The following is a 13,737-nucleotide window of genomic DNA, read 5'->3' on the forward strand; positions in this document are numbered from 1 at the left end:
CTACTTTGAAGCAAGCTGATGAATTTAGTAATCAGAAATGAAATTATGGGAATATGTAAATCAGATATCCCTTGAGTAGCAACACTGGCATTCTTAGGAAAGCATTTGAATTAATAAAAGATCAGACCCCAATGCTATAATTATGCTCTGAAGAGGGAGCAAGATGGATTCACAGGCTAAGATACTGAAGAAAATGAAGCATAGCAGAGATCAAGAAACACCCCAGTAGTAGTTTTAGAGAGTAAAACCAGTCTACTTAAATGAATATGACTCTGTTGGGACAGAAACCCTCTTCTCAGCACTAAAAGAGCTAAAGCTGCAGCTCTTAGGATTCTAGAGTTGATGGAGCTCTGAAAGGCAAGGGAAGGTCCAGCAAGATCTAAAGAGAGGAAGAATGAGGATGATGTGGTAGCTGCTTACAGACGGGTGGTTTGTCATCTATCCCTTGCCACTGACATTCTCCCACAGGCTGGTCTTGCTCAGAGGCTTGAGGCAAATGCTGCCTTAATGGAGACAGGAGGAGGAGAAGCAGCAGGTAGACAATTAATCCTGGCTGTCATAATCCTCTGGTAAATGATTTGCTAGGGTTTTTTGGGTCTGTCTTAACTTCAGGACAGTTGAGTTTATGCTGTATGGTCCTTCCAGCACTGGGCAGGGAAATAACTTTGTTGCTATAATTAGATTTCTTCCTTTTTTTCTTGAAAATTAAGTGTTTCTGCTGGCTTGGTTTATTTTGTTCTAGTTTTAACCTAGCTGAAATCTTAGGAAATATTTTATTTTTGTCTCCTTATCTCACTGAACCAATACCCATGGTTTGTTCCTGTTGCTGTATTGCAAGGCCATAATGCAAGGATAGGTAGAACGGGTAAATTGTTAAGTGGAGCTGTCCATGGTACCCAATACCATTTTACTGCCTTTGCACTCGATGCTCCTGTACAGGAGCAGTTGCAAACCTAAACTGATTCATCCCCTTACCTACCACAGTAATTTTCCACAACTGGGAAGCCACTTTTGTAGGCTTCACATTTCTTAGGATACATTTATTCCTTTATAACTTTCTATAATTGCAGCCAAGCCAGTGTACACTGACTACTAGTCCAAATATTTTTGCCATTCTTTTATTACAAACAGGCAGAATAATATTAGTAGTAGTTGTTTTTGTTTGTTTGTTTTTTTCCGGTATGTGTATTTTTTTTTTAGTTTTCACAGAATAAAAATTATCCAGAAAAGTTTCTTGTGTCTGTCAAAAATATATATTTTAAATATTAATGAAGAAGAACAAACACATGAGGATTTTCTGATTGAAAAAAATTATGTGAAATTTTAATTTACTTTAAAATAAAGTGTAAAAGATATGGATGAGAATTCCAACAGAGAGGGCTATACAAGTACATTTTATACAAATATAAAGATATATTTATATGTTATTCAAATACTTGAAGGGGGAGATATCTGCAGTAGCTTATTATAAAGGGAAGCTATAAATGTCCAATACTAGAGAATCAATATGTATAGCTTGTTGAGTATTTCCAATCTGCTTTCATTTAATGGGTTGGGTTTTTCCATATCTGGAAGCACTGACAAATAAGAATCTGTAAATTTCAAAAGCAAGAGGTAATATGTACAGCTTAAATATAATGTTTGAAAAGAAAACAGGATGCTGAGGCACATGTGTTTATTCCACATGCTGCTGAGTTAATGAATAGGGATAACACTTTCCAGGTATAGATTCCATAGGAAAGCAAATTGAAGTTTTCTAGGTTCTGATGCACAGAAGGTGTATAGGAAATACTTGGGTTATGCAAGGGTCTGGATAGTTCTGTAAGAATCAGGAAAGTCTGTGAAATCCTAAAGGTGTTGTAACTATCTGTTTTTAATTTAAAAGAAGAAAAATAAGTTGCTTTAAATATGACAGAAAAAATTAATAACTGCATTCACATTGAGTTGGATTAAAATCACTTATTTAGCTAAAAAGTGTTATTGTGATATCAAGATAAATCCATCAGTATTGCTGATAAACATGGTATCAAATTAGACCATATTGTATTCTGTGTAGAGGTAAATTAGAAATTTTTTTTGACTGAGTATTGTCTTCACATTTTGATGCTACATCAGTATGGAAATTAATATATTACAGTGGCATTCAGTGGTGTGTGCTGCAAAATCAGTGTGTAGGTTTTTGGACTCAGAGTTGAATTTTATGTGTTTAACCTGAAGCATTATAGTTAGCATGCAGTAGCAGTAGAGTTTTTGCAGGAAAAAAAATCTCTTTTTCTCCCTGCAGTATTTCTAAATCAGTTCTAAAATTAAATTGAATTAATATACTAATAAAAAGCAACTGTGTCATTTTGGCTAGAAACACAAAATAGACCTCTGGTCATGCACTTTACAGTTCAATACCAAAATGACATTCATCACAATTTTGTGTCACATTAGAAAGAGACAAGAAATATGAATTTAAAGGGATATGGCTCATTTTTACAATTACATGTCACTGGAAAAAATGAGAAAATTATTTTCTTTCTATTTTTTTTTTGTTTTTATTATTAATCTGGTGTATATCTTTCTAAAACCACAAGGATTTAGTATGATTGCAAACTATCAGCATTTGAAGACAATATTATTTATCTATATAGTTTTTAAGATTTTATCGTTTTTAAAATTTCCAAGGTCAGCTCTCACCTGAACCAGTAATATATGATTTTTTTCAATGCTTCTAAGCCACAGAGTGTCTTTGTGGTGAGTTGACCCTGGCTGGACACTAGTTGGCCACCAAATCTACTCTGTCACCCCCCTTCTCAGGTGCATGGGGGCGAAAAATACCATGAAAAGCTCATGGGTCAAGATAGGTACAGGGAGAGATCACTCACCAGTTGCCATCATAGGCAAAACAGACTCAGCTTGAGGAAATAATTGTATTTATCTCCAATTAAACCAGAGCAGGGCAATAAGAAGCAAACCTAAATCTTAAAACATCTTCCCTCCACACACTTCCTAGGATCTTCTGCACTCCTGAGCTCTCTAAATCTCCACCTCCAGTGATACAAGTGGATGGAGAATTGGGGCTCTGATTAGTGCATCACATGTTGTCTCTGCTGCTCGTTCCTCCTCAGAGGGAGGACTTCTCACAGCCTTTCCCTGCCGCAGGCTGGGGACATCCCACAGTGTGCAGCTCGGGAACAGCTGGCTCCAGCATGGAGACACACGTGCTGCCAGCCAGGCTGCTCCAGCATGGGCTCCTGTCTCCATGGGGCCACTGTCCTGCCAGGACCCTGCTCCAGCACAGCCTTCCCACCAGGCCACAGCCTTTTGTTGGGCATCCCCCTGCTCTGGTGAGGATCCTTCAAGGGCTGCAGGGGCACAGCTGCCTCACCATGGTCTGCACCACAGCCTGCAGGGGAACCTCAGCTCTGGCACCTGGAGCAGCTCCTGCCCCTCCTCCTGCACTGACCTCGGTGTCTGCAGGGCTGTTTTTCTCACATATTCTCACTCCTCCCTCTCACTTCAATTACACAGGATTTCATTCCCCTTCTTAACTACATTATCCCAGAGGTTCTCCTAGTGATGACTCAGACTTGGCCAGCAGCAGGTCCATCTTGGAGATGAACTGGAGATGATTTTGGAATTATATTTGATAGCAGCACGGGGATCAGTGACAAGAATCTGGAATTACTGTAGCAACCTGGGGTATGAAGTTAGTAAGCCATATTGCTTTTTATAAGTCACTAAGCTAGTTAGTAAGCCACTATTGCTTTTTTTAAGACCAGTAGGATAGACTAAAGAATTTCTGTAGGTAAAATAATGAAGTTTCCGCTTTTATGACTTGTCTTCTGAAGGACAGATTTCTCCCTTTCTAGAGACAAAAGGCACAGTCAAAGGATAAAGTCTGGAAGAGATTAAAACTTTCAAATAAATCTGGAACTCTTGCTGATTTAGAAGCTTTTGGTAGAGTAGAAGAAGTTTTATATCTCCATTTATTTTGTTAAAATATACAACTGTGCAGTAGAATTGTACCCAACTTTCTTTATCTATACTATCAGTCATGGATAATATAAAATCCATCTAGGGAAATAGTGGCCCTCATGTCTTCCTAAATGTACAGCACCAAACTGTAGAAAAAAAAGAAGTAATAGAGAAAGAAGGATGGAATAGTCATTTCCTACGGCTCTCCATCAAAGCAATTTGCATACCAAATCAAGCAAATATTTCTATGCTTTATAAGCTTTTTTGATAAACTGTGGCTTAAGCCAAAAATAATTCTATTTATAATTTTTTTTTTTCAAAGTGAGAATGAAATCTCCTTTAATTTTACAGTATTTATTGTATGTTCAGAAAACAGGTCTGCAGTAATTTTCTTTTGGTTTCTCATGTACAGCTTATACCCAAAACCGGTAATAGAGAGAATATAAGCCCAGGTCTGCTTTATAGGGAGAATCTGCCCAGAGCCTACTGTCACCTCTTTCAAATACTATTCTTGAACAGAGTTGGTATTAATATTCAAGTCATTATAATTCCTATAATTTATGTTAAGAGGAAAACATTTTCCTTTACATTATTGTCAAATCCATAGCAAACAACTTTTTTCAGTATTTTTCACTTTTCCATTTCCATCAGCTGTCCTGAATTTCCATAATTCATAACAATAATAACACAATAACCAAAATAGTGCACATCAATCAACAAACATTTCATAGCTGTTTGTCACAAAACAGTTAGGAAACATCGTATACTCTTCATTGATTGCTTTAATCCTAACAAAGTGCCAGTAATGTGTCTCCAGATTAAATCACTAGGGTTTAACTGCCTAGAAAATTAATTTCTTCCTTATTTCTAATAGAATATTGAACAGAGGTGCATACTCTTAATGGGTAAATTCATTCTGGTAACCAAATGCTAGCATATTGTTTTGGGGATAGTTTTCCACCAGATGTTTCCATGGTTCTTTGATTTATATTGTTGCATCTGAGTAGACACTCTTATGTCAGCCTTATGGTTTTATGTGATTTAAAGCAGAGGAGAAATTTATGTAAATGACTGAAGATTAGAATATAAATGTTGAATTTAGGACTACAGTTTTCTTAAAGTAGTTCATAGTACCTTTAAGTGCTTTTGGATCTGTACCTTACACTGCAGGAAGAAGAGGCAATACATTTTTTTCCCCTTAAATCATTTTGTGACCATTCATTTTTTCTGACAGAAATTACCTTGGTTTTGGTACTTTTTTCATGTTGCTGCAGGGCTTTTCCATAACAATAAATGATTCTTAAGTATGTTTGTTAACCTTAGATACTAATGTAAATTGTGAAAAGCATCTTTGTGGTAATAACTCTGGGATGAGCATGTGAAGATGTGGCTTTGAGTAAAACAGTCAAAGAACTTTTGTTCTCTTCATAAAAAATACCTTTTAAAAAAAGTTAATGTCTTCATGGGAGGCGCTGCTTTGTGCAGTATCCATTACCAACAAAAATCTTTTTCATGAGCTGTGGAATCCAGGAGAACTTTATCAGTACATGTGTTTCTGTTTAATCATGTTAAAAGTGCTAAATGCTTAGAGTACTTGAAAAAAAGCATCTCTGATTGAGTTCTTTATGGTGATCTGAAATGAAGATGGCCAGAAAGCTTCTCTCATGTTCTGGTGGTAGTTCACACTTCTCCTTCCTACACATCCTGTTCCCATTCCAGCATTAGGGATCTTAAGTTCTAAGACTACCCCTGCCATTGAGCTAGCTATTTTCTTTTCTACTTTGTAAGTGAGGCCTATTACATAATATGTCAGAGGATAAATGAAAAAATTCCTTTGTTTACCTTTGTGTCAAGTGAAATAAGTGTGGCAATCTTGTGCTAGTTGCTCTTTTGTGTTTGTGTATGCTGGGGGAGAGAGAAAATCTAATTTAAGATGCTGTGAGTACAGGAAATAAGCTCAGAGTACTTGAATGAGCTTTCACTTCATAGTACTTTACTGACTGGTTGTTGTTTCTGTCATTTAGAGAAGTGGATTCATAGATAACAAGTAATTTCTACAAATTTTGCTTCTAAAACCTCCAGAGTTCCAGAAGCAGAATTTCCCATCTCTTCTTACTTTGATTTCCTATTCCAAATGAATGGACCTCCACATATAAGTAGAAACTTTGTTCTGAGTTGTTTTTTTCAGTAAGTGGTCTGGATCTTAACTTCACACAGGTGCATGCAGTAGCACAAAGGTCTCAAGTGCCTTGCTGGAAAGAAGACACTTAATCTAATATATTTTTTCTCAAAATATACTTTGTTATGATTTACCTATGTAAGGCTCCCTACTGTGCAATGTAAAGGCTCTAGTGCTAAAATCAGTGTGAAATACAATGAATATGTGCAAAAACTAGTGAATATGTGCAAAAACTGTGTACTTTTTTGAGCTGGGCATTACCAAAAGGGAAATAGGTAGTGGAAAGACCAAATCAGACTTGCAAGAGTAGACAATATTTGCATTTAGACAAACAACCTAGCTATTGCTGCAATTTTTTTCTAAGAGTGAAATCATGTATCTGAAAATAATAGTCAAAAGTTGGGCTAGGTATTATTGTATTAATGTGCATCGCAGGAAGAAAGTAAGATCTTATATCTCAAAGTAAGAGGCTTTTATGTGTCTATTCTGGCTCTTAGAAAATCTAGCAGTTTCTGCTACAAAGGTACCTTAAAAACCTTACACATTCCACAGGCAAAGCAAAGTGTGATGGGACACTGCGGGGCAGCAGGGTGCTTGAGGCAACGTGACTGGACTGTCACGTAGCTTGTAAGGATCCTGCAGAAAAATATTTCTCATCCTATCAAAATATAATAAAACAGGATGCAGATTACTGCCATGTTATGCTCATCACAGCTACTTCTTATTCTGAAACTGTGGGGCTTCAAAATAGTTTGGAAAAAAAACCCCAACACATCAGCAGAACAGTTTTTACTGAGAGGAGTCTAAGGAATAATTTGGGGATGGGGGTGTGTGTGTCCGGTGACAACCTAAAAGAAATTGTGATAAAACAAAATAGAAAGTGTAGTAAAAATAAGCTAAATCTCAACAGTACAGACCTCTGCTTCAGCTACAGCCCCTTGTCCAGGACTTGGGCAAACACCACAGCAACCTGCTGACATTGACCCCTGTGCCCCAGGCTCTGATGGTGTTGGTGTTCAAGCCGTCCCTGTAAAATTTGTGCAAAAGCACATTCAACTGACACAATGCAATTTAATGAATTAGTAGCTGGCAATGGAGTTTGATCACGTTTGAACAAGTAAACTTCCAGAGTGGTTCATTTTGTGAACTTCAACCATAACCTTATGACCAAAGATATATATTTACAAAAGCACAAGGAGTAGTTATGTTAATCTTTAACATTCCTGGAAAGTTGTATCCTGCCAATTTTAAGTGTATCTTGGACAAATTTTATTTAGTGTTAATCGGTTTACTGACTTGCTCTGCAATTTATGCTATGTATTTAGAAAGAGAAAGCAAACATATAATTTTATTCTGGAGTATGATATGCTGAAGTATTTGGTTTCCTCCAGAAAAACTAGCTTCAGCATTTTACTTGAAAGCCTTCGTATGGACATAGGATTCCGACACACTTCCTGAAGTTGTGAAAATCTGTCATAAGTATGAATATCACAGTGTAGATTGCTGAAGTTATTTCAGTTCCTGCTTATTTTAGCAGTAAACTGTTGAAAATTATTTTACACTTTTTTGTTTATATATTCTGAGGAATTCAAAGGAAAAATACTCATGCCCTAGTGATGACTAAAAATATGAAAATATTGATTATTTATAGATACGAACTTGATTCAACAGGCATACAGTGTTACAAGCTAAGCTACAGATTCAGAATTCTGTTGTTTTTAAACATGAAGTAAGGTAGCTACAGGAATTCCACAAGAAAAATTATTTTATTTTATCATAAAAGATGCAGAAAAATGCATCCCAATGCATTTAGTAAAACTTGAGAATGGCCCATATTGGTTATCTTTTGATAGTTTTTAATTCTATGTGTAAATAGAAACACTGCAATACTTTTTCTTACAAGTGTTGTTCTCCCCAGTCCTGTTAAAAAAAAAACAAAAAATAAACCAACTAACAAACTCCAAACTCCAAACCAAACCTAAAAAACAACAGCAACAACAAAACCAACCTCCCCCTCTGCAAAAAAAAACCAAAAAAAACCAAACCAAAACCCCAAAGCAAAACAAAAACCAAACAAAAAAACACGAGTGTTTGGCTTCTCACAATTGGAGAAGAAGCTGTCCTTTAATGGAATCAGAAGTTGTACAGTCTCTGCTTTCCTGACATTGTTTATTTGAGTTTATAGCTAATAGGAATTTTGCACATTTTGCAGTTTAAATCTTACCATGCTTTGTAAACTCTTATATTTGATATATACCTTTGGGTGTGTAGAAGTACATTTGGTCGCAACTGTTATTTTATTGATGTGCAGAGTATACTGCAATGCTCTCTAGTAGAAGCAATACAAAAGGGGATAAAAGGCTGCAGAGATGTACTGAAAGGTATTTTCTAAAAATAATGAGGTGTCCTTATGCCTACTCATCTTGGATTTCTCATTTGGAATTCAGAGGAGAGCAAAAACTTTCACCTCTTTCCATCTTTCCAGAATGTGATAAAGCATTTTTTTCATACTTAACTTCCTTATGAAGATGTGATTGTGTTGGGTATTTTGCAGGAGCTTCAGGATGGCATTGGGCAGCAGCAAACTGTTGTCAAAACATTGAATGCAACTGGTGAAGAGATTATTGAGCAGTCATCAAAGGCAGATGCCAAGGTGCTGAAGGAACAACTGGAAAGTTTGAATAACCGGTGGAAGGAGATCTGCAGACAGCTGGTAGAGAAAAAAAAGAGGTAGGTTAAAAGAGGGTAAAAATATCGTGAAATTATTTTTAGTTATTTTAGATTTGATTCTGGCTTGAAATTTCAAAGGACCTCTCAACATCTAGACTTTTCAAATATAAAAGGAATTATCACTAATTGAAATTTGCATCCTATAAATTGTTAATACACTATAATTTGTTTAATTATTTTCTACTTCTGTCAGTGACCACCACTCCCTTCCAAACTCCATATTTTTATCTTTTAACCCCTAATGTTTAAAAGAACTAAACAAGCATCCATAACTTCTCAATTTTAAGTGGAGCAGTACAGAATTTACTGGTTTATAATCTTTCTGTTTGATTGTATGTCATTAAAGCACATCTCTGTAATACTAATAATACCTTGGTTAATTTAAAAAGATAATCCTAATCTATTTCATCTATAAAAATCAATGCTATTAACATCTACATTTCATAGGCTGGATTTAAGAAAATGGATTTATCAATTTAATATTATTTATGATCACTTTTAGATAAATTTGTTCTTCTCATGCAGGCGCAGAAAGCTAGAGCGTTTGAGTTACAGATAATACAAAAATAGTTTTATACCTTTAAAAAGAGAATTTCCAATGTAAAATAAAAAGTTGCTGTTAAGATAGGTTTTATTAAAGAGCATGTTCTTAACCTAGATGCTAAGCCTAGCTGGATATGCCATTCTGCTTCAAAATACAGTAGAAAATACAGGTAGAGCTTTTGTCATGCATGTTTTTTTAAAATCACAGAATATTCCTTATAGAGATATATTGATCAGTACTGGTGATGTACTAGAAGAACTGGTAGTGTGCAACAAGATTTTTTTACTTCTGATATGTCACGTATCATTTTTCCGTTCAGAGCCACTGAGGCGAAAAAGCTGTGAAAATGTTTACTAGCATCAAAAAGGGAGTGTCCTGGAGGGTTATTACTGAGCCTAATCATGATTAAAGTTTCACTTGGAGCATGTTATCAGTCGTTGAAACAGGCTGCCCAAGGAAGTCATTGAGTCACCCTAGAATCACAGAATGGTTGAGGTTGAAAGGGAACTTAAAGTTCATTGAGCTCCAACCCCTCTGGCATAGACAGTGAAATCTCTACTAGATCAGGTTTCCCAGAGCCTCATCCAGCCTGGCCTTGAAAACTTCCAGTGATTTTAACTCCACAATCTCTCTGGACAACCTATTTTGGTGCCTCACAACACAGAAGCAAATAATTTCTTCTTAATATCTAATCTAAACACTCTTTTGTATTAAGGCAATTCTCCTTTGTCCTATCACTACATAGCCCTGTGAAAAGTCTCTTTTCAGCCTTCCTGAAGTTCCCCTTTGGGTACTGGAAAGTGCTATAAGGTTTCCCAGTAGTATTTAGAAGACATGTAGATGTGTCACTTAGGGACATGGTTTAGGGATGGGAGTACTACTGGGTTAATGGTTGGACTCAATGGTCCTGAAGGTCTTTTCCAACCTAAATAATTCTGTGTCAAAAGAAGGAGATGCAGCAAATAATCCATAGCTGTCAGAAGCTCAAATAATTATTTCTGCTGTATTTCCAGGTGTTGATGGTACTGTTATTTGCTACATGAGGGAGTCCTTAGCCTTTATTTGTCACATAAAAAGCTGTTCTTTTGTACATTGGAAACTCATCTGTGTTTCCAAGCATTAACTTGTTATGTAAGTGCAAACACAAAATAATAACACATCATTTTAACAGCCCTGTAATCTGCTATGGCAACACAGAAGAAAGAGATTTGTGGTTGAGCTTTGTCTGAGCATATAAAATATATTCCTGTTCTGGTTAAGACTGCTATTCTTCATCCGTTCATATATCGGTAGAAATGTCTAACTGAATGTTCTTTTGGCTTAATGCAGTGTTAGAATATTACACAGAATTTCTTGGCACATTCTGCATTTTAAGGAAGCCTAGGATTTGTTAAGTGGGAATAATCCAATTATGTTCCCTAGATGAAGGTTCTTAAACACTTGCACGTTTTCCCCCTTTTGTTCTGTTTAGTATGTTGACCGATTGGTTTTGTTTTCCTCTAGAATGACAGCTTGTGTAATTTAGAGGAAAATGATTGCAGAGACCTCAGTTAGTGAACTTTGCATGAATAATAGCACTGCACCAGGAGGAATACAGATAGTGTTGTGTTACACTGATAGAAATGTTCCTGGTGTACTTCAGTGAGACTCATGTGCATCAGGATGCTTCTATTCACCTCCCAGTCTTGGCTGTGCCAGAGACAGGGAATGCTTTTTGCTCCCAGGTCTTGGAAACACCTGCTATCCTAACTTTTGCCACCACACATGTGTTTTCTTTTCTTTTTTCTTTTCTTTTCTTTTCTTTTCTCTTCTCTTCTCTTCTCTTCTCTTCTCTTCTCTTCTCTTCTCTTCTCTTCTTTTTTTTCTCTTTTCTTTTCTCTCTCCTCTCCTCTCCTCTCCTCTCCTCTCCTCTCCTCTCCTCTCCTCTCCTCTCCTCTCCTCTCCTCTCCTCTCCTCTCCTCTCCTCTCCTCTCCTCTCCTTTTTCTCCCTTTTCTCCCTTTTCTCCCTTTTCTCTTTTTCACTCTTCTATAGTGGATTTTCAAAGGAAAGAAACCTGATTGACAGGAAAAAGTGTTGTGTTCTAAGTAGGTCTCAATTATTGATGAACCTGGGCATGAAAAGACCACAGGCTTATCAGCTGCATGGTCTTTATATAACCATGGTGACATGGGATTTGCATAACTCTTATGCTTTGACATCTTTAAGTTTTTAATTATTTGTCCTAATTTGGTTTTGGGTACAGTCAGATTCTCTCTTTTTAAGACTTGAACCCATGTCACCCAAAATGCTTTAACTTATCTTTAAGATCAAAGCATGAGGCAAACAAAAGTTAAAGGAAGTGGCCTCTGCTTACAGTCCAAAGAGCTAAAGCTAATATAGTTATGGCATTGTCCAATGCATATGTTGGTACTATGTCAAATTTATCTAAATATATGAGTAGAATATAAATTACAAAAAATATAGGTAAATTGACATATTTGATTTCTCTTTTTCAGAACAGCTTTAATGGACTATTGAAAAAAACCCAAACCACCTGTAAAGTCAGAATGCTTATATTGTTACTCACATAAGTTTTAATAGTCCTTTTATTTTTGTCTATGTTTCCTAAAAATTAAATTTTCATAGTTAAAATAATGTTATTAAAGTCAATTTTGAGAATGAGAAAATGGGAGGAAAGTTTTAAAACCATATTTAATGAAGGTGATACTGAAGGGAAAGCAGACCTGGTATAACACATCTTCATATAATAATCATATAATAATTTCAAAGAAAAATAAAATAGCTATTAACATTTAGAACCTTCTGCAAACCAGAAAAGAAAACTGACTATAATAATAATAATTTTAATAGCTTTCAATTTTTATTCTTTGTAGTTAATACATTATGCTCTGCTTTAAAGTTAATTCTCTGTAGCTCAGAGTAGAGATCAGCTGAAATTTTGTTTCCTATTACATTTTTTTGCTCAGCAGATCTCAAGATAAAGTGGCAAGAAATTAGCAATTGAATGGATTCCAGAAATGAAATCTGTTAGTGATTTCAGATTCAAGTGTAATGCTGCTAAGCATTATTTGGCAAGGAAACTTTATATATTGTAAGCTCTGTTTTTGCTATTTTCTTACCCAAAGAAATTGATTTTGATAATCCTGCACAGTTTTACATGAAGTTTTGAACTTTTATGTGGCACATTGACGGTCCCTTCTAGATATATTTTTCAAACTGAATTCAAAGATCAGCTGGGGCTGAGGGGAGGAGGGAAGCAATTACAGGAGTAACAGAAAGTGATACAGATATTTTTAGGAGGTGCATGAATGTGAGAAATTTGTTGGAGACATGAGGTGCATGGTGACATTTCAAAGAATGCTGATGACATTATGCCTCAGGTAGTCAAAGGCTGAGTTGATAGTGGGAACTCCAAAACTGAGCAGATGGGCAACAAGTGGCAGATGATCTCAATCAGAGACAAATGTGAGGCAAGGAATATTTCAGACAAACAGACTATCCCATACTTAAATGATGCTGAGCTTGTTACAACTCCAAAACGTGATCCTGACCTTATTGCTGAAAGTGTTTACAGGCACAGGATGGGGTGGCAGCAAAAGAAAAAGCCATAGTGTTTTAGGTTGCATCAGCAAGGGTATTACAAACCAAAAAAAAGCTGTTTTGGTGATATCAAACACTGTAGTGTCCTCATGTTGGTTACTGTGTGCAGAGCTCTGTGCATGTCAAAGGATACAAAGGGCACACAGAAAATATTCATGGGGGGAGGGAGATGAAATGAGCCAAGGTTTGGAGTGGCTGCACTAAGGAGGGGGGACTAAGCAGGTGGGGATCTTCAGTCTGGAGAGAAACCTCAGGAGGGTTATGACTGAGGTTTACAAAGTTGAACTGATGGGTAAAGTGTAAGTGGAACAAAATGTTATTGACCTAATTCCTCAGTACCTAGAAGGGAAGATTCCTTGTTGGAAATGTAAGAGATGGTAAAATGGATTTAAGATTTACATTATGGTTTAGGAATATCCGAGATGTGTCACAGAAGGTTATGAAGGAAAATATCACAACTCAGCCCTACACAATTCTTAACCTAGTGTCCGTGGATCCTGGGAGAGTATGAGGGGAATGGAGTAAAGAAAATGGCCTGTCTTCTGTGTTCCCCTTAACCACCATCTCCTGTCCCCAGTGCTGATGGCTCTCTGGGCTTTTCTGAAACACTTGGGTATTTTTCATGTTCTGGGTCATTGATTATATTTTGGGGAGGAGTGGAAAAATTCTCCAAAATTGCTTTGCAGTTTTCCTAAGGTTGTATGGTTAAATGGTCTACTA

The 13,737-nt window shown here is 36.4% G+C and overlaps 1 protein-coding gene across 11 annotated transcripts in view; it reads left to right on the forward strand.

Annotated features, from left to right (window-relative positions):
• DMD (dystrophin) overlaps positions 1–13,737 on the forward strand; it is a 1,148,686-nt gene that overhangs the window by 745,803 nt on the left and 389,146 nt on the right. For all 11 annotated transcript variants that reach the window (XM_071430346.1, XM_071430344.1, XM_071430345.1 and 8 more), the window contains one exon: positions 8,697–8,872. In XM_071430346.1, coding sequence (XP_071286447.1) covers positions 8,697–8,872 — 176 coding nt within the window. The remainder of the gene's footprint in view (positions 1–8,696; positions 8,873–13,737) is intronic.

This window comes from Agelaius tricolor, unplaced genomic scaffold, assembly GCF_023055355.1.
Source record: "Agelaius tricolor isolate 1412-34295 unplaced genomic scaffold, bAgeTri1.0.p SCAF_7, whole genome shotgun sequence".
NCBI lineage: Eukaryota > Metazoa > Chordata > Aves > Passeriformes > Icteridae > Agelaius > Agelaius tricolor.